Genomic DNA, 20,653 nt, shown 5'->3' with positions numbered 1-20,653 from the left:
CAACGCAATCTTATAACGATGTACCAGGAAAGATCCGACAAATCAGCATGCGGAAACTACATCGGCGCTATGGAATACGGCGGGAGTAATCAAGATACACACCCATACCGATGCTTCTTGTACAGCTCGGCGGGTTCGTTCTCTCGTGGCTAGACTGAAGATTGAAGAACAAAGAGAATCTACAGTCGTATATTGCGCCGTTTTAAACCTAACTAGCTTTCAACAAGTTGGAAGAGTTCTTAAAAGCTCAACAAAATCTGCTTCTTATTTTACAACAACAAAGGAAATTGTTATAGAATAGTGAACTAGCTCGATCGACAGCAATCGGATAGGTACATTAAGGGTACGAGTGGGACGGAACGATTGCTTTCACAAACAGATAGAGAGGAATAAAAGAACCTGTCATTGTTATGGGCGCAATGACTCCTTGCCGGCTTCATTCTGATTATTTACTCGGCCGAGGCGTTCTTCTCCTCCTCAGCACGGAGCTTGGCCTCCTCAATCTCCTTCTTGCGGAGGAAAAGAAGGGCTTGGATTTTCTCCGAGATCGTGTGCTCCTCAGACACGCTCTGGGAGATACGCTCACGGCCGATCAGAGTGGCGACAATGCTAGCACCGACAATAAAGGTCAGGACGAATCGGTACATACCATACCAATGAGGAGCAAGGCCTCGGCTAGCAGCACGAGCGTCGTTGTAGTACAAAAAGGTGAAAGCTAGGAATTGAGTGATAAGAGCATACTCGACAGGGAGCAACAGTGTTGGCCAGGCCACAGCGGGGGCAATGCAGCCAGTAGCATATCTGCGGAAACCGTGCTTGCCGCCGTATCCAGCCCACTCCAATCCCCAGTGGATAGCACCCAAGAAAGACAAGATCTACCAGCCCGAGTTTAGCCACAGAATTTGCCCATCAACTCGGATTGCGACTTACCACAGCACCGTAGCCCACCTGAATAGGCTCGGTAAGATGCAACAGCAGCGATGCAGTGTCTGCAGAAAGCAAAAATCCAGAGCCGCCGAGTGCTTGGTTGTTGATCTCCCATGCGAGATAGCAGGTGTTAATCGAGGTGGCCAAGTAGGGAATAACACCGGCCAGACCAAAGTACAAGGCCTCCTTGGGGACCTCGTCGAGGGTGAAGGTCTCCTTAATAACTTTCTGTTCGGAAAAGACCTTAGCTTCTGACATGCCTAAAAGCAGATATCCGAGTTGGCCTCAACCTACCACATCATTCTTGACACCAGCCATCATGTCAACATCTTCATCCTCATGGGTGACCTACACCTTTCAGTCAAAAAATGTTCATTTTGAAAAGACCATAGATAGATGATGCTGACTTGAGCCTTGTTGGAAGAGTAGCGGACGAGGGCGGTTGTGACTGGCTTGTGGACAGCTAAAGCGAGTTTCGAGGCTGGGGTCCGCAGCGATGGGCGAGCGATAGACGTCAATTGGGCCCTGAAGACGTTTCCAGAAACTGCAGAGCGGACGGCAGCAGCATTGGGGTTGGCAGCAGCACGGAAGGCCGCGCGAGCAGCTGACATGCGATAGAGCATTGTGGAATGAGGTTTAAAAAAGCTTCGGGTAGGTTAGGAAAGAGGAGGGACAGCCGACGCGGGGGCCAATTGGCCTTCTGAATGAGATCGAGGCGAAATATGGGAGTGGAGATTGTGTTTCGTGAGCTGGACTGGCGCTTCAGCGACTGTGGTGGTCGAGATGGCGGTGTTGGCCGGGCAGTGGTGAGGTTCGTAGGAGCGCAGTCGCTGGCGATGAAAGCATAAAGAGCCGTGCCGAAGTCTCGTGGCTTCCCGTTTCCGACCGCCCGCGGATGCCTCAGGCAGAAACACGCTGCCACTCCTCAGATATTATTTAATGGTCATTCAAGCCATTCAAATGCTGCTACATAGTAAGAGTATAACTAGAGTAAGAGGACAGATTTTGACCGGTACACTCTTCCATATCACAGTTCGCATGGAGGTTGGATGACATGACACTCGGCTTTGCCATATTTTCTGGAGCATACGTTTTTCTTGTTAGTATGCAATAACGCAATATTTAGCCCATAAAACCACAGCCAGCTTGATATTCTGTATCATGTTTGCAGTAGAATAAGATAAATTTTATATATGATATTTGGCAGGTTAACGTGTTATTGGTGCGGCCCAGCAAGCATGCGACCGCCAAGCGACGACGTCACAGGCCCAGCTCTAAGCCTCCTCCCCGCGAACTCAAAGCAATCAGACCATAAACAGGATTGTCTGATCGGTCTCAGGGCAGCCACGGCTACTCTTTCTCCAGCCGAAACTATCTTGACCTGTGTTGTTCAATTCTTAACCTGACCGTTTGATTCTAAACACGGAAACACGTGGGAGCTCTCCAGTGCTGCTGCGTCTCAATCGACCGAGGCAGGTTTGCTCCAATGCTTGCCGACTGGGCCACGTCAAACGGCTTTCAGGGAATAATCATCAACAAAAAAACAAGATAAGATCCAGGTTTTCACGAATTTATGGAATTGGTTTATAAACGATCGGTAGGTATATATCTGCTTGGTGACTGCTAAGCAAACGCTGTGTTTTCCCTGCTTTTATCGAGTAAACTAATGAAGTTATCTTTCTCGTGATAGGATTAGGTTGAGTGTTAAATCATTCGGAAATACCAGCCACCAATTCGATTTTATGCATAGCCGGCTTCCTACATAGTCTACACAAGACTCCGGTCCAGGTAACGGCCTCTATCTGCCCGCCATGTTGGAAGGCGTGGTTGCAAACCTGCTCAACAGGTTCCTGGGCATGTACGTCAAAAACTTCGACGCGAAACAACTCAATATAGGCATTTGGTCAGGTGATGTCAAACTTCATAACCTCGAATTGCGTCGGGAGGCCCTCGACCAACTTCGTCTACCACTCAATGTTGTTGAAGGCCACCTAGGGCAATTGACTCTATCGATCCCATGGTCAAATTTGCGAGGAAAGCCTGTGAAGGTGGATATTGAGGATGTATTCCTTTTAGCCGCACCGCGGGAAGACACCGGATACAATGTAGAGGAAGAAGAAAACAGGGCTCACGCGATCAAGATGGATAAATTGGAAAGTGCTGAACTCCTTCGTGATCGTAACACGGAAGGCATGACGCAAGAAGAACAAAGACGCAATCAAAGCTTTACGGAAAGTTTCATGACTGCTATTGTCGACAATCTCCAGATTTCCATTAAGAATGTCCATGTGCGATACGAGGATTCTATCGCTTCTCCTGGCCACCCTTTCGCTGTTGGTATCACACTCAAGGAATTAAGTGCAGTAAGTACTGATTCAGAATGGCGACCGACTTTTATCCAATCTACATCTGGAACAACCCACAAACTAGCCGTTTTAGGGGCTCTCGCCGTTTATTGGAATACTGATACTGAGTTGTTGGGAACTGGTAGCGGCGCGGATTTTGGTGCAGAAGCTCAAGGGATAGATCATGACGAGCTTATGTCAAGGCTGAAGCAAGGAATTGATCTTGACGAGAAGAACCAGTACATTCTTCGCCCCGTGAGTGGACGTGCCGGCCTTGAGATGGATAAAACCGGAAAGCTCGACCGGCCTAGGATGAAAGCACGACTTTTATTCAACGAATTAGGCTTTGTCTTGGATAGTGACCAATACCGAGATACGCTGATGCTTGTGGATTTGTTTCACTATTTCGTGCGCCACCAAGAATACAAGAAGCTTCAGCCTTCCAAAACACCGAAAGAAGACCCGCGGGCCTGGTTTCAGTTTGCCGGAAATGCAGTGTTATCGAAAATTCATGAAAGGAACCGACGGTGGACATGGGAATATATTAAAGAAAGAAGAGATGACCGATTGTCGTATATTGACTTGTTTAAGAAAAGAAAAAAGAGGAGACACTTTCGCCGGAGCAGTCAGCACAACTACTTAGTTTGGAGAGGAAATATACTTATGAAGATCTTCGGTTCTGGCGATCTTTGGCACGCAACCAATTACGAAAAGAGAATGTGGGAATTAAGAAGCCGCAACGAACGCAAACATGGGGCGAATGGATGTGGGGTACGAAGCAACAGGATGAAGCGGAAACAATGACAGAAGAGCAACGGCAAGAGCTATACAGCGCCATTGATTGGGACGAGAAAAAGGCGTTGGCTGAAAGTGTTGATCTTCCTCGAGAATCGGTCAAGTTACAAGTCAACTCTAGTCTTCGAGCCGGCAGCTTAACATTGAAGCGTGATCCACATGGAGAAGCGTGCGAGGTGATGAAACTTGTTTTTGACAACTTCAGAGCAAAAGCCTTACAGCGACCCGATTCTTTCTTCATTGGCCTGGACCTTGGTGGCTTGAGGGTATACGATGGAACAACAGAAGGTAGTATTTTTCCACAGATTGTGCGCGTCAAAGATGCCAGCGACCACGAAAGTGATGCAGTTTCCATTCGATCACAGCATCTGGGCTCGGAAGAGGAAAGCGATGAATCAGAACAAGAGGACAGTTTGTTCCACCTTCAACTTGAACAGAATCCTCTTGAAAGCGATGCCGACACAGCCGTCAAGGTGAGACTTAAGAGTATCGAGGTGATTTACAATCCAAAATTCGTCGTTGAGGTTGTACACTTCTTCAAGCCACCCGCACGGCACATGGAATCGATTGGAGCACTTCTAGACTCTGCTGGAGCTACTGTTCAAGAGATTAGACAGCAGACCAGAGCTGGATTAGAGTATGCTCTCCAGGAACACAAAAAGGTCAACGCTCAGTTTGACCTTCAAGCACCGCTTATTATAGTCCCCGAAAGTATCACGAAAGCAAGTGCTTTGTGCCTCATTTTAGATGCTGGTCACATCAGCGTCAACAGTGAACTAGTCAACCGAGAAACTATGATGGAACTGCAATCAAAACAGAAGCGACAATATGATGAAGAAGATTACCGGCAACTTGAGGATCTTCTTTATGACAAGTTTCTGATCAAACTTGATTCAACCCAAGTGCTCATAGGTCCCGGTATTGAGGCTACAAGATCACAACTTAGTACTGATGACCCTGCGAAAGATCTACACATTATAGATCGAATCAATGTCGATTTTGTCCTCGAGTTTTGCATTGTTCCTAAGTCTACCGACTTAACGAGGACTCGAGTTTCAGGTCACCTGCCAGAGTTGCATGCTTCAATGTCTGACAAAAAATATAGGAATTTGATGAAACTTATTGATATAGCCATACCACGATTTGAAGAGGCAATTGAACAGCCGTCTGCAAAGCGATTGACTGCTGCTGAAGAAACCCCTGCTGATAATGCTACAACCAGAGCAAGATCGGCTTCATTTCAACCATCAACTGCTAGAGAAATTCCTCTTCTCGACGAAGAATCTGATGTCGAGGAATCGGTCAAAAGTGCAGTCACAAAAAAGAATGAGCAGCCTGTAGCTTTACACCAACGTGATTTTGAATTTAAATTCACCGTTGGAACATTGCGCGGTTCTCTATTCAGATCAGATCCGAAAGAAGAAAGGCCGGATCAACTGCTTGTGGAATTAATCGCTCAAGGCTTTCAATTAGATTATTACCTAAGACCGTTCGACATGGTCGCTGAAGTGACGCTGAAGTCACTCAGTGTGGACGATTATATCGAGGAAAACCCAGCCCCTGAATTCAAGCAGATCATCTCTTCGAAAGGCTTCAATGCCGAGGAAGATAAAGACTTGTTCAATCTCAAATTCGTTCGCGTTAAACCCGAGTCTCCCGAATTCAAATCGACCTACGAGGAAGTTAACATGAACCTTGACATCGCAGTCTCAACTATAAATGTCATTGTTACAAGAAAGACTCTCTTGACACTCCTAGACTTTGTGTTGATTACATTCACCAATCCAGATCAACCAAAAGAAGGACGAAAGGCAGACAGCGCTGTTAAAGATCTAGATTTGGAACGGCAGAAACCACAAGAAGCTGGGAAAATTCGTATCAAGTCGAATCTGAAGAGTATTGCATTAATTCTTAACAATGATGGTGTAAGACTTGCAACCTTGAGTCTAAATACCGCAGACGTTGGTATTTTCTTGGTTGGCAAGGCCATACAAATACAATCACGGATTGGAAGCTTGACATTAATTGATGATGTGAATGTCGGCGCGTCTGCAGATTCATCTCTCCGAAGATTGTTGACCATCGAAGGAGAAGACTTTGCTGATTTTAGATACCAGACTTTTGATCCCGAGTCGTCATCATACCCTGGCTATGACTCGGAAGTTTTCTTAAGATCTGGGTCCATCAAGATTCAATTTTTGGAAGAGCCGTACCGGAAAATTGTCAATTTCTTGGTGAAATTCGGAAAAATGCAGGCTATCTTCAATGCAGCCCGACAAGCAGCAGCTAGCCAAGCAACCCAACTTCAGGAAAATGCTTCGCGTATGAGACTCGATATTGTTGTCCGGACCCCTATAGTCGTCTTTCCCAAACCTTTGGTCGATGAAAGGCCACGAGATCTTATCACTGCAGAACTGGGAGAAATTTATGCTAGCAATACCTTTGTTCCTCTTGATGACCGAAAAGACAGTCCAGCGGTTAATGTGATCACCACTGGAATTCGAAACATCCGTCTTATCTCTGACTTTTACTTCGAAGACGGGTCTCATGAACAACTAGAGATGATACAAAAAGTGAACCTTGATTTTAGCATATGCTATCTTGAACATCAAGAAGACCAACCTCGTCCGGATATAGAAGTCGAAGGTACAATGTCTCCGATCAAACTTCGTACATCGCAAGCACAACTCAAGTTTTTGCTGGAAATCTCCAAAACGGTTCCTAGAGTTTTCACACCCGACGGTGATCAGCAAGAATTAGAGGCAATGAAATCTCTACCTGCGGTCGGTGTAGAGCCTGTGGACCAGACATATGCCATCCAGAGCGCAATGAAACAAACGAACCAAAAACCTGAAATAGGCCAGGACAAAGAGACATGGGTTAAACTCGACATGATTTTCAAAGTCGATAGTGTTGGCCTGGAACTCATTTCGGCCAAGGAGGACAAACCCGTTGGTCAAGTCGACGAGGCCAGTTTATCTAAATTTTCTTTGAATGATACCAGGATTAAACTGCGCATGCTGAGCGATGGGGCTTTAGAGTCGGAGCTATTGATCCATTCATTTTCGATCAGGGACAGTCGCTTACAGGAGACCAATAAGTTCAGGAAAATCATGTCCCTCATCAATACCAATGTTCAGCAACAATTCATGGCCAGTGTTTCGATGTCACCGGGGCCTAATAGACACTTAATTGCCATGCTTACCATTGACAGTCCTCGCATAATTCTTGCTCTCGACTACTTAATTGCCTTGCAGTCATTTGCAAGCGAGGTATTTGCGCAGAGATTGTCATCGAATGTGGAAGAGGATGTTGAAACACCCGAAGCGCCGGAAGAGCCAGAAGCTGCTTTTAGTGCTGCTGCTAGTAGTTATAACGTGCCTCCTACCAGGCAAACTGACGAGAAAAGCGAGATGACAGTTTCATTCAGAGCAGACATTATCGATGCACAAGTCATCATGATTGCTAATCCTACAATTTCAAACACTGAAGCAATCGTTCTCGGAACAAAACAAGTACTTTTCTCGCACCAGAATGTTTCCACGCTTCAGATCAATAAAGTTGGCATGTTTCTTTGCCGGATGGATAAGTTTGAAACTAGCAGACTGCGGATTCTTGACGATTTCACACTGGAGCTGTCTGTAGATAGCCGTCCCCAAGACAAAGGGTCAGCCCTGACAAGCATCGATGTTCATGTGGAGCCCCTTGTCTTGCGCTTGTCACTGCGAGATATTCTTCTCGCCACACAGATCATGAACAAGGTGTCCGAAATGCGAACAGGCCTACCGGAACCCGATACCTCTGACGAACCCAAAAAACTCAAGGAAGTTAAGGGCGAAAGCACAAAATCGTCTAAAAGACGATCTTCCAGTGGACGGTTGTCTGGTCCAGCTGCCGCAGGGTCTCAAGCAGTCGGTAATTTAATTCCAGAACAGAGACTAAACCCGAACCAACCCGCAGTGATTAAAAAGGAGGAACTCGGTGCTCAGATTGATGGCATTAGAGTTATTTTGATTGGCGATTTACACGAACTTCCTTTACTTGACTGGAGCGTTAAGAAGTTTAATGTGGACGTCAGAGACTGGTCTTCTACCTTGAATGCGGACACTACATTTGATACCTTTGTCAACGTTTATAACTTTTCGAAGTCGGCCTGGGAGCCCCTTGTTGAGCCATGGCAACTAGGATTTCATATGGCGAAGGAATTGAACCCAGATGTTTTGTCTATCGAGGCATATTCGCACAAAAACATGGAGTTGACAGTTACTTCTGCTACAATCGCTCTCGCTTCGAAATCATTTCAATTCTTGAAAACGGATGAGGATGTGCTATCTAAACCTAGAGGTGCTGATGCTCCGTATAGGATCCGTAACTATACTGGGTTTGACCTTAGGGTGTGGGCAGACGTTGGAGCAGAAGAGACTGGACCGGCTGCTAAGCTTAGTGACGGAGAAGAATACCCTTGGCGCTTTGAAGATCCAACCACCATGCGTGAGAATCTTACTCCTGAGGGAAATGCGGGCTTAGTGGGCGTCAAGCTCGACGGCAGTGGCTTCGACAGCATTAATCATATACCAGTGATTAGGGAGGGTGAGACGCTGTACAACCTCAAGCCGAAGAAAGACAAAGTGCTACATAAGCTTCTTGTCGATGTCAAGTTAGGCACAGACAATGTTAAATACATTACATTCCGCTCACCTTTGCTGTTGGAAAATAACACGCAGATACCTGTTGAAATGGGTGTCTTCAGCCCCGACGATGGCCATCTACTTAAGATTGAAAAGATTCTGCCGGGTGACTCTCGTCCTGCTCCAGTTGGCTCAGCATTTTTGCATCAACTCGTCGTGCGCCCCGACCAAGGATTTGGCTATGATTGGTCTAATGAACAGCTATATTGGAAGGATCTTCTACGCAGGCCGACAAGGACAATTACGTGTAAGGGCGAGAGTGGGCAGCAGTCTCCTCCATTCTACTTTCAATTAAACGCCTCCTTTGACAAGCGAGATCCTCTGCTCAACAACTACCCGCATATGAAACTCCGCATTTCAGCGCCTGTTGAAATTCAGAACCTGTTGCCTTATGATTTTAAATATCGAATATATGACAAGAATACTCGCAAAGACTGGACCAATTTCTTGCGAAAAGGTGGAGTTAGTCCGGTACATGTCGTGGAGCTTTCTCACCTGCTTCTACTCAGTATCGATATGCAAGACTCGGTTTTCAGGCAAAGTGAGTTTGCCATTATCAATGGCAATGTCCAGGACTTCAGGCGAGAAGATGTACTTGCATTGAAAGACGAGCACGGTGCAGAACTGAGATTGAAACTACACTACTTCAATGTCCCCGACAGTGGCGGTGCTTTTAAAGTTAGTGTTTACAGTCCCTATTTGATTCTCAACAAGACAGGTCTCAGCATGGAGATTCAAAGCAAAGCCTTCATGCAATCTGCACGATCAGCAGCTGGACAAGGAATAAATGCTGGTTCGAATGCTGGCCACACGAAGCCTTATATGTATTCATATCATACAGATGACCAGAAGAACCGGTCTATCTTGCGGATTGGCGATTCTCACTGGAGTAAACCGCAAAGTTTTGACGCTATCGGCAGTACTTTTGAGATTGTCGTTCCCTCAAAATCAACTAGGACTGAATTCCACGCTGGCGTGTCAGTCGCCGAGGGAGAAGGCAAATACAAACTGACGAGGGTTGTCACTATTACACCTCGCTTCATTCTCAACAATAAGCTGAGCGAAGACTTGCAAGTAAGGGAGCCAGGGACCTCAAATGTTTTGACATTGAAGGGGGGGGATCTTGTACCTCTTAACTTCCTTCGCCAGGTTCCAGAAAAGCAATTGTGTTTATGCTTCCCAGGTGTCAACAACCAATGGTCGTCTCCTTTTAACATCGCCGATGTCGGAACAGTTCATGTTAAACTAGCCAAGGCTTCTCAACGTCAAAGACTCATCAAAGTGGAGGTGGTGATGGAAAACGCAACTATATTTATCCACTTTAGCATGGAAACCAAGCATTGGCCATTCTCTATGAGGAACGAGAGTGATATGGAGTTCATCTTCTATCAGTCAAATCCTAATGTTGACGATGAAGAATACGATGATACGAATAGTGGATGGCGTCCGATTCGTTATCGCCTGCCGCCTCGTAGTATCATGCCGTATGCTTGGGATTATCCTGCTGCGAAGAGCAAGTCTCTGGTGTTAAACTGCAATGGAAAAGAACGGCATATTAGATTGGCCGAGATAGGAAACCTGATTCCGATGAGAGTCCCAATGCATCCCAACTCAAGTGGTCAAAAAATAGTTGATCTCAATATCGTCGCCGAGGGTCCCACTCAGACACTTGTTCTTTCTAACTTTAAGCCATCGAAGAGTATGTATAGACAACAGAAAGGGCAAACATCCCAAACTAGCGTTGCAACTGGTTTCGAAGTCAAAGAAGAAAACTCCGATGTTACCTTCAAAGCGCAACTCCGTCTCGGTGGTGTAGGTATATCGTTGATCAACCAGACCATGAAGGAACTGCTCTATTGCACATTCCGTGAAATAGAGATCAAGCTGCGCGAATCTGAAGTGTATCAGACACTAGATACTACCATAAAATGGGTTCAAATCGATAATCAGCTTTACGGAGGTATTTTCCCTATTCTTCTCTATCCTAGTGTTGTGCCAAAGACTGGAAAGGAAATGGAGGCGCATCCCATATTTCACGCTATGATTACGAAGGTTAAAGATGACTCATATGGTGTTCTCTACATCAAGTATGCTACTCTGCTCTTACAACAGATGACTTTGGAACTCGACGAGGATTTTGTCTTTGCCATGCTTGACTTTGCTAAAGTTCCAGGCGCATCGTGGTCGATTGAACAAGAAGGCAAGCTCTGCGATGAGGACTTAGACATCCCTGAGCCAAGATATTATGAGGCAAAGCAAGATGTTTACTTCGAACTGCTGCACTTGCAACCCATGCAGGTAGATATCTCTTTCATGCGGACAGAACGCGTAAATGTCGAAGACAAATTACAGCCATCCAACCCGTTCATGTTCTTTGTCAACGTTATGACGATGTCCATCGGAAACGTCAATGATGCCCCGGTTCGACTGAATGCCCTCATATTGGAAAATGCTAAGGTCTCGGTTCCACTACTCATAACGAATGTCAGGAAACACTATACCCAAGAGTTCCTCCGTCAGATACATATTGTCCTTGGATCTGCGGACTTCCTAGGAAATCCAGTCGGTCTATTCAACACTGTCAGTTCTGGCGTGGCGGATATTTTCTACGAACCGTATCAAGGATTGGTTACAGATCGGCCTCAAGACTTGGGCTATGGTATCGCCAAGGGTGCTGGTAGCTTTTTCAAGAAATCTGTATTCGGCTTTTCGGATAGTATGGCCAAGATCACTGGAAGTATGTCTAAGGGCCTTGCAGCTGCTACTCTTGATAAGGAATTCCAAGACCAAAGACGGATGTCCAAAGCACGCAATCGACCTAAACACGCACTGTATGGCGTAACTTCTGGCGGTAATGCATTCGCTCAGAGCTTGGCGAGTGGCATTGGTGGTCTTGCACGTCATCCGCTGCAGGGTGCAGAGAAGGGAGGCTTCCAAGGCTTTATGAAAGGCGTTGGAGTTGGAGTTCTTGGGGTTGTAACAAAGCCAGCCATTGGAGCGTTTGACCTTGCATCCAGTAAGTTGTAACTGTATTTGGATTAATAAGGCATTTAGCTAACCAAAAACAGATCTCGCCGAGGGAGTGCGAAATACCACAACTGTTTTTGACGCCGAAGGTCTGGACCGCGTTCGCCTTACCCGATTTATTGGCATGGATGGCATTGTACGTCCTTACTCACAACGTGAAGCGCTTGGACAATTCTGGCTCAAGACGACGGATGACGGCAAATTCTTTAAAGAGGATTACATCGCACACCTTGAGCTTCCTGGACGGGACATGATAGTTTTGTTAACCTACGACCGTATTATGCTTGTGCGATCCAATAAGCTTCAGTCTGAATGGGAAATTACGCTTACGGACATCCAAACAATCTCGAAGGAACGAACCGGCATGAGCATTACACTCAAGGGCGGTGCCAATGGACCATTTATTCCAGTTCAAGATGAGAGCGCACGAAATTGGTTGTATAAGCAAATTGCTATAGGTAAATGGATAGCCAATGGTCCCTTCATCTTTTATCGTTCTAATTTTCTGACTTTTTACTAGCGGTGAACGCCTTCAACGAGAAATACAATGCTAAGGGCTGATTCTTAAACCAGTTTTGAGGTTTATTGTTAGATGGGTTAGAGACTCATTCTGCTTTTTTTGCGTTGTTTTACCCACTTAGAATTGGCTATAATATTGTGTAAATAATACGAAGTCTCCTGAGGAAGGATACTAAGCGCGTTCTTATGCTGAGTAGTTTTCCATTTTAATGATTGTATATGGCCAATGATTCTTACATAAGACTTACATAGACTGACTATTTACGCATGCCACAAATCCGGTTGACATTGGTATCTTATAACATTTGAAAGTGACTATTGTCGGTGAAATATCTATACAATAGGTATTAAAGGAGGTGACCCTTTATACACATTTATTTCCTTGATCATTTACCCTCAGCACGTTCTACTAACCGATCCTCCAATCCGATCGGTTCCCAAGTATCCCGTGCTTTACGATTCTGTGCCCAGAGAACGTCGCCTTGCAAGAAAACAACAACACCCCCTTTCCCACTCGCACTAGCAGTAATACGGAACAAAGGTAGACCGTTTTGCGGATGGGCTTCTCGCAAGGGAAGAATAATGAGGCCTTGTTCTGCACACCAGTCTTCGACAATATCCTTGAAAGCGATTTCTGTGGCCGGTTGTTTTGGTTTGGCTACGGCTGCTGGAATAGCCTTGTCTGGTTGAAGACCGCCTGCACCTGGCGCTGGTGGCGCTTGAGTGATCGTTTCAGGCGGTGGAAGTTCTGTTGCAACGCGCTCACCCAGTTGAGAAGCTAGGTCCATCATCTTTAGCCCCTTTGTCCATTCGTCATCGACGGCCACGATTTCATTAAGTTCCGAAGGAACCTGTGAGCGCCACCAGGTGAACCACTCGCCGACTTCTTCGAAGTTGGGCTCGTTCGTCAGCCAAACATATAGAATGTTGTGCCATTTAGGGAAGAATTCAGCGACGAGAAGTAATCCGAAAACCTTAGGCTTGTAAAAATCCTTCCACTTGAGGACATCTTCAAACGCGGCCAGGTCTTGATCCTGTGGGTTGACTTCGAAATTTTCTCGTAGGTACCTTGCTAGTCGGGGGAGTAAGTGATTTTGAAGCGCGACATCGAATTCAGATCCGAGTGCCTCTTTCCAGAGTTCGATGCCGCCAAACAAGCCTTTATGCAGATCCCATGTATCTAAAAGAATCTTGAATTTGCGTTTTACGTCCGATAGCAGACCAGTTGGTTGCTTGGGGTTTGTGTGTCGGTCGTCTAGATATTGTAGCCAGGTGAATAGCCACCATGGAAAACGAGAGTTTTGCTGGGAGGCATTGGGGTGGCGTCGGCTACTACGAGGTTTCCACTCTTTAATAGCCGTACTGAGTTTGGGAACTATCACTTGGTCGAGTATATTTGCGAATACGAATGTTGGGATTACTTCTTTCCATGCAACCATAAGTGAAGTGGCAGGCGAAGGTTCATAAACATCCCATTCGTTCAATAGAACAGAACGTACCCGGGGTAGCCATATTGAGTAGATCAGGGTTTCGTATGGGGTTGTCGATTGCCGATGCTGCTCTTCACTTCCTGCTTGCGACCGATTTCGACTAAGAAGAGGCTGTAAACGTCGCAGTTCAGCAACAAGATATGTAGGATTTTGTAATGGCTCCCATTCTTCGATGGCTCGGCGAAAGAGAGGGTGGATAGCTGCTACCGCTGCGTCCGATAGGCGATACTCGTCAATCACTTCTCGATGCTCCGCTTCGATCAATTCAAGTTTACTTGTAACCTCTTCAAAAAGTCGTGAGACGTCGCCTTCATTTTTGGATACCTCAAGGCCACTGAGAGCTGATACTAACTGGGTTAGTTGGTCTGCCTTTAGTTGCTGGGCATCGATCTCGTGGACAACCTGGCTCTCTTCGAATTCAATGAATTTCTTTCGTTCAGTAAGACCTTTCCACTCATCAACGAAAGCCTCTAGGTCATGTCGTGCACGACGGGCAATCTTCAGCGCTTCCCCTTCTTCTTTATTCACGAATTGCATCGGCGTCATCAATCCTGCAGTAGATGTTAAGACCTTTTGTTCCTTCCCTGTAGCGTCAACCAGCGACATAAGCACACTGGGCACATCTAGCCCCTCCGCTTCTGCTTCCATCTCACGAGCTGTCCTGAATCGTGGTTTTGGTGGGCCAGCCGGCGTACTCGTTCCACTGCGACCGTCCATTTTACGCTGTTGCGCCTTTCTCCTCTGTCGTCGTTTACGCTCTTCATCTGAACTATCCTCCACAACTTCGCCTCGAGCAGCAGCTTGCCGCCTTTCTTCTTCTCTAGCTTGTTTTGATTTTTCCTTGACGGCGCCGAGACCGATACCCTGCGGACGAGCCTGTGCTTCGACTGGGTTGACAATACCCTGACCAGTCGAGCCCAGACCTTGGCCCTCCACATAGCCCATCTTTGCCATCATTCTCGCTGCAAATGAATTTCCTCCCATCGTAGATCCTGATTTATTTCCAGCCCCTCCAGCCCCGCGATTCGGTGTCCCAACGGATGGGTTTGACATGTTGTTCCAGGCACCACGACGAGCCCCGCCTCCCAAACCGCTCATTGTTGGGGGGGATTCTGAGCGCGAAGCAGCACGCTGAAAGCCTCGAAACCCAAGCACGGGCCTTGAAGCTTCTTCTTCGTCTGAAGAACTCATTTCCTCCACCTTGCGCTTTTGACCTGCAAAGGGCGATCGCGGAGGGGACTCGTCATGATCCATAGTCGCAAGTCCGACGGAGGCGACTAGTCTCGGACTTGATGGAATTTCGACGTAGGAGTGAGCTCAAGAAGCCTCCGTGCTGTCGTCAAGCACGCAGATGGAGGTTCTAGGCAGCGTTGTCTGCGGCAAAAACCGCAAGGTTGGCAGTATCAATCTCCAAAATGATAGGCGCAACCTAGACTGTTTACGGAGCTTTGCAACGGAGCCGGCGAAACATTGTTCCCTATCTGCAGCTCGGGACTCCAGATGCCCGAGACCCCGGGAGCTGCCGAGTAGTTATGACGTTTTGTTTGCCTATGTCGGCTAACACTTAATAATCTCGTCACCTCACCTCAAGACCTCCTTGGTTCGTCCAGTCTGTTGAAACCGCGGTTAGTTCAATTGTCCAGAATTGATATTGCTCAACTGACAAACACTTTACATAGAAAATCTCTGATCCATCAAACCATGTCTGCCTCGCTCCTACGCACTTCCACCGCCCGCAACGCTCTACGCGCTGGAGCTTCGACTCGTCGCTCTGCCGGCCTTGCTGGAGCGAGCTTCGTCCGGACCAAGGTTACTCTTCCCGATCTTGCATGTAAGCGACGACTCTCAAATCTAAGGATGAATTAAAGTGGTGTTATTATCGCCCACCAGCAAACCGATCCACCGACCGTAAATGAACGAATACGTATGTTAACCTATTCTTCATGGATGCAGATGACTACGGCGCCCTGGAGCCTTCCATCTCCGGTCAGATCATGGAAATCCATCACAAGGGCCACCATAACGTGTACGTCAATGGCTTCAACACCAACATCGAGAAACTGCAGGAAGCGCAAGCCAAGAACGACATCGCCGCGCAAATCGCGCTGAAGCCTTTGATCAACTTCCACGGCGGTGGCCATATCAACCACTCTCTGTTCTGGGAGAACTTGGCTCCTAAAAGTGCCGGTGGTGGTGAACCTCCTTCCGGCGCCTTGGCTAAGGCCATCGATGAGACTTACGGTAGCTTCAGCGAATTCCAGACCAAGTTCAACAATGCCCTAGCTGGTATCCAGGGCAGCGGTTGGGCTTGGCTTGTTCGGGACAAGGACACTGGCGATGTGTCTATCAAGACCTTTGCCGTATGTTCTATTTCATCTACTTCTAGTTTCTTGGGTGGCGAATAAGACGTACTAATTGATGGCAATTAAAGAACCAAGATCCTGTCGTCGGCCAATACACTCCTCTTCTAGGTGTTGATGCCTGGGAACACGCATACTAGTACGTTTTCTACACCCTCAAAACCAAATTGGGGAAGAAATTATGACACAATTGGACTAACACAACACTTCCAGTCTTCAATACCAGAACCGGAAGGCGGAGTACTTCAAGGCCATCTGGGAAGTCTTGAACTGGAAGGCTGCCGAGAAGCGCTTTGGTGCTTAGGAACTGCCTGGTGCCTATATGCAATGTTGGATGGTATTTTAGAGTCTGTTCATCTAGCATTGAGGACGTACATATCCTACCTGTAAGATCATAATGCAAGATAAAACCAGTCTTTTACAATTTAATAGGTCCCTCGGTAATGGTTTGATGTCGCCATGTTCTAAGTGAAAGCTCCTTGTATTGTAATTAAGAACATTGAAGTATAATGATGTCGGTTTAAAATAAAAAGCTAAGTACAGACATCGCGAAAGCGTCTCATCCATTGATCAATACATCGAAAGCATCGAGCCAAAAAGTATGATCGTAGCAAAGTACAGTGACCAGTATCGAAATAGTAAACGAAAACGAACTGATCTGTGTGGTAAAAGAATAGGTGGTACACGCAGTGGATGTGTAAGGACAATGAGGCGGCCGTCGGTTGAAATCAGACTTTTGAGTTTTCGTAAAAATACACGTCAATGAAGAGTGTCAAAGGGTAGACACATAACAAAGAAACAGCGATTGTTTCTAATACAACATCAAGTCACGGACTCTGGCAAAAGAGAATGCCAGGAATCAAAATAAAAATCAAATACAATACAAAAGCAGGGGTATCATGAAGTAAGAAGGTGGTGGTAGGTAATGTTGTGATAGTTTGCCATATATATTTAGGCTAATCTCCGAGACCGTCTTCGTGCACGCCAGACAGGTTCATCATCGGCTTTGGACGAGTCCTCATTGGCTCCCCAAAGCTCAAAAGTTTGACTACCAGTGCTAACCGTAGACTTGGGTCTTTCTGTGGCGCTGCGAGGAAGTGACAGGTTTCCAACAAGCGAACAGTCGGCATCTTTATTGGTCGAACCCTTCATCCAACCCAACAATAGTGACCCTTTCCGTCGGTGCTCTGAACTGTCGGATGTCTTCGGCCGCGTGGTTGTTGAAGGACGCAAGTCTGCAAGTGGTCGAGGTAGAGGACGAGTATCTATTCGAATAGCTTCTGTGGTTCCTGGTCTGGCACAACCTTCAGACACGAGACCTGGCCCTGAACCGGTCCGTCGGTGTTTGGAAACATTCAACAATGGCGATTTCGTCGGAAGGGGCGAAGGTCCTTGGTTACTGTCAGTCGAGACTGAGGGTGGCTCTTGTTGGCGATTCCGGCTGAAAAACCTAGGGCGAAGAGACAATCGTCTGCGCGGCTGCGGTTCAGGAACAGCTTGTGTATCGTTTGCCCATGCACGGAGACGAAGAGGAGGGTTTCGTGGAAGAGGCTGGCTATCAGCTGAATTTTTATTTTCATGAATGACATCAGGCTGTTCGGCTCCGCTGGTTTCGATAACTAAGTTTCCTTCGCTTAAGCTTGATGGGGACGATCGTATTTCCTGTGCTGACTCTTCTGATTTCGCTGCTTCAAGCCATTCTTGTGGCGATAATGGCGGCGATGAGGCCAGCCGTGTCGGAAACTTACTAGATACGTCAGACCTAAAGGACGAAGTTCGGCCCTCGCGGATTCCTGAAACTATGTCATCAACACCTTCGCCGTTGAACAATAAATCACCACCGTAGCAACTCAATCTGGGGTTGCTCGGACTACCAGGCCCTAAGAGTTGAGTGGCCTTTGAAGAACCTCTGCCAAAATGATTGAATGAATGGAATAGACCAGGAATATCATATCTGCTTCCTGGGGCTAGTTCTTGCTGTGTATCCACGCTCATCGTCGTGTCGATCCCATCTGAAACGCCGCTAATTCCGGTGCTAGGTCGAGTTGCTATTTGGCCAGCTGAACGTGGCCGACTCAAATGCCGTGGCATAGAGGACGGTGTACCTGGCGCCTTGTAATCGACTGCCGCTCTGTCCATCGAAAAGGAAGCATTTGACCCGCTTCCAGCCCCCAAACGAAACGTGCTCATTGTATCGGGGGTTGGAGGAAGTCTACCGCCAAAAAAAGACAGATGTGGTTGACTAGGGCTGTCAAGGTGAAAAGTTTTAGTATCCCGAACGGCAAGAAATGGTTCTACTAAACTGGTGGCAGGGACTTGTGTGCCTCTGGAAACATCCGAAAGAGTGCGTGCTCTATTTCGGCGAAGTGAGCCGTTAACGATACTTTGAGGCTGAGTCCAGTTACTGTCCATACGACCGATATGACTATCTCTTGAACCCCCAAGATTCAACATGTCGGGATGGTCTTCCGCAGTGAAGTCATATCGGTCCAATCGATCAAGCTGGTCCATGGCATTGTTATTCGGTTGGATATCTTGCGGGTTGAAATAGCTGCATTCACTGAGAACGCTCAGTCTTGGAGAAGATGGCTCCATCGTCGAATCCACCGTCGTTGCCATAGTCGATGTACTGACAGACCTCACGGACTTGTTCTCTTCGGTCAGATATAAACTTCGCAAAGCAGCAGTACTCCTGTTCTCCTCACGTAGAAAACTGGGTGCTTTCCGTGGTCGGCGACGTGTGCCTTTTCGTGAAGATGTTCGGTCTGGTATATCGACTACAATGTCGGCTTTGGGGGTGCAAACTTCAGTGGGCTCTGGTGTAGAAAGGCCCAATCCTTCGTTGGCGGGAGGGGTTGCGGTTGATGGACGGGGCTCAGATCGACCCGCCTGCAACTCCTCTACCTTAGCCTCTAGCTGGCAGATCATATCAACAGCCTCACTGATAGCTTGATCTCGTTTATCAAGTTCTGATTGCAGCTGTTCGTTGGCTTCTCGAAGCCTTTCGTTGGTCTCGTCTACCTCTCGAAGCTCGTCTAGTTCATCCTCGAGGCCGTGCAACCGTTCAAGCTCCTGTTCCATGGCACGCATGCGCTCCAGTTTCTTTTCCAAGGCAGCCATCTGTTGCGTACGGTGAAATATTTCAAGTTTCAAGTCGAAGTTCAGCTTATTTATCTTTGACACGTACTAAGATGCCAATTAGCGGGGGCTTTTTTGGAGTCATTGAAACTTTACTAACCTGATCCATCTCACGGACTCCCATATCTCGGGGTTGTCTTATTCCAGCAGACAAAGAGTTGCTGACCCGACGTTGTTTTTCTGAAACGCTGTCCTCATGGGACCGAGAATGCGACTGAGAAGTGGGGGTCGTGTTAATGGCGATGGTGTCCGGCATGTCTGGAGTTGCTCTTCGAGAGCTGCGGCTCGCGCGCTGCTCCTTAATCAAGCCTTGGAGAATCGTTGAGGTAGGGTTGACGAGTGTAACTGCGGTATCTGTAGGCCGTTAGAGGGGTGATAGTTAGGGCGATGGGGATCAACTCACCAGAGTCTCGTCGTGTTGGGGTTTGAGGCCGTGGATTCATAATTGAGAATTGCGATTTTGCAATGTCTACTTCTCAATTAGCATCAATCTAGTACGAAACCATTCGTGTTATTGCTCGCCGTTGTTAATATGTGGGGGATTGTTCCGTGAAATCTTGCGAGGAGTCGAGCGAGCAAGGGCGCGGCCAGCGTCACCTGCATCTTAAAAGGCGTCAACGTCATTACCAAGGTATATTGAAGAAAGGCTTGCTCACGGGAAGATAGTCTTCTGGAGGACGTCCGTCTCGTGGGAGACACTCCACCAGTTCGTCGAAGAAACGGCGACTGCGGCAAAGGAGAAGAAGATGGCCCTGTGGACGCAGGACGTCTTTGGTCGTACACACTCATATTGGCGGACTGTTGTGAGCTTTAAATACGGGTTGGTCTGGTATGGTGCAGGCAAGGGCGGGACTTCCATCCAGGGAAACAGCACAGGTCCACCGTGCGCCAGTCGGAGAATTTGACGTTGATCTCTATTGGTAGTTTAAGGAGTGTGGCAGATGCGAGGGGTTGAAGTCAAGTTCAAAGAGAAATAGGAATGCAGAGAAAGGCAAAGAGGGACATTGATGGTTCAATTGAGAGTGATTATTGATTGAGAGGCGAGCGAGGGAGGGAGGTAGGGGTTGCGCAAAGTCAAACGTTGTGACAGGAACTAGATGGAGAAAACCACCTGGGCGAAAGGTACCAGCCAATGGGGAAGTTGGAGCTGGGAGGAGAAGCAGCAGCAGAAGAAAAGAAGGTTAAGGAAGATGGCGACGTATCACAGATGGCGCAAGTAAGGGGGAACGAGTGTAATGGATGTGTGATGGCAATGGAGAATGAATATTATTCTACGAGGGCTGGGAGAGCTGGGCATTAGTGAGTGGTCCGTGAACAGAGACCGAGGGCAGAGACCCAGTCCAGCCGCCCGAACGGCTGCCCCA

General features: G+C 47.3%; 5 protein-coding genes across 5 annotated transcripts; 2 read left to right on the top strand and 3 right to left on the bottom strand.

Moving 5' to 3' along the window:
* Nucleotides 1–301: 301 nt before the first annotated feature.
* Nucleotides 302–1,773, bottom strand: BGW36DRAFT_169973 (uncharacterized protein). The gene is made up of 4 exons (XM_046209645.1): nucleotides 1,335–1,773; nucleotides 1,222–1,275; nucleotides 931–1,155; nucleotides 302–875 (listed from the first exon to the last, which is right to left on the bottom strand). The coding sequence occupies exons 1-4, from the start codon at nucleotides 1,548–1,550 to the stop codon at nucleotides 450–452; spliced, it is 921 nt and encodes a 306-aa protein (XP_046072300.1). The 5' UTR covers nucleotides 1,551–1,773; the 3' UTR covers nucleotides 302–449.
* Nucleotides 1,774–2,250: 477 nt separating this feature from the next.
* Nucleotides 2,251–12,593, top strand: BGW36DRAFT_407581 (vacuolar protein sorting-associated protein vps13). The gene is made up of 4 exons (XM_046219049.1): nucleotides 2,251–2,524; nucleotides 2,618–3,844; nucleotides 3,925–11,771; nucleotides 11,824–12,593. Exons 2-4 carry the CDS (start codon nucleotides 2,739–2,741, stop codon nucleotides 12,300–12,302), a joined length of 9,432 nt encoding a protein of 3,143 aa, XP_046072299.1. The 5' UTR covers nucleotides 2,251–2,524; nucleotides 2,618–2,738; the 3' UTR covers nucleotides 12,303–12,593.
* On the bottom strand, nucleotides 12,584–15,191 carry BGW36DRAFT_378988 (putative G-patch domain protein). Its single transcript, XM_046216173.1, has one exon. It carries the CDS (start codon nucleotides 15,043–15,045, stop codon nucleotides 12,688–12,690), a length of 2,358 nt encoding a protein of 785 aa, XP_046072298.1. The 5' UTR covers nucleotides 15,046–15,191; the 3' UTR covers nucleotides 12,584–12,687.
* A 301-nt stretch (nucleotides 15,192–15,492) lies between these two features.
* On the top strand, nucleotides 15,493–16,455 carry BGW36DRAFT_397269 (Mn superoxide dismutase SodB; the record flags this gene model as incomplete). The annotated part of the gene is made up of 4 exons (XM_046218272.1): nucleotides 15,493–15,622; nucleotides 15,745–16,151; nucleotides 16,223–16,290; nucleotides 16,365–16,455. The coding sequence occupies 4 exons, from the start codon at nucleotides 15,493–15,495 to the stop codon at nucleotides 16,453–16,455; spliced, it is 696 nt and encodes a 231-aa protein (XP_046072297.1).
* A 554-nt stretch (nucleotides 16,456–17,009) lies between these two features.
* On the bottom strand, nucleotides 17,010–20,249 carry BGW36DRAFT_169894 (uncharacterized protein). The gene is made up of 5 exons (XM_046209644.1): nucleotides 19,946–20,249; nucleotides 19,812–19,892; nucleotides 19,693–19,758; nucleotides 19,390–19,643; nucleotides 17,010–19,337 (listed from the first exon to the last, which is right to left on the bottom strand). Exons 1-5 carry the CDS (start codon nucleotides 20,076–20,078, stop codon nucleotides 17,103–17,105), a joined length of 2,769 nt encoding a protein of 922 aa, XP_046072296.1. The 5' UTR covers nucleotides 20,079–20,249; the 3' UTR covers nucleotides 17,010–17,102.
* Nucleotides 20,250–20,653: the final 404 nt, after the last annotated feature.

This window comes from Talaromyces proteolyticus (assembly GCF_021365285.1).
Source record: "Talaromyces proteolyticus strain PMI_201 chromosome Unknown BGW36scaffold_6, whole genome shotgun sequence".
Classification (NCBI taxonomy): Eukaryota; Fungi; Ascomycota; class Eurotiomycetes; order Eurotiales; family Trichocomaceae; genus Talaromyces; species Talaromyces proteolyticus.
The sequence above is the reverse complement of the archived record's forward strand: the minus strand, read 5'-3'. Positions and strand labels throughout refer to the sequence as shown.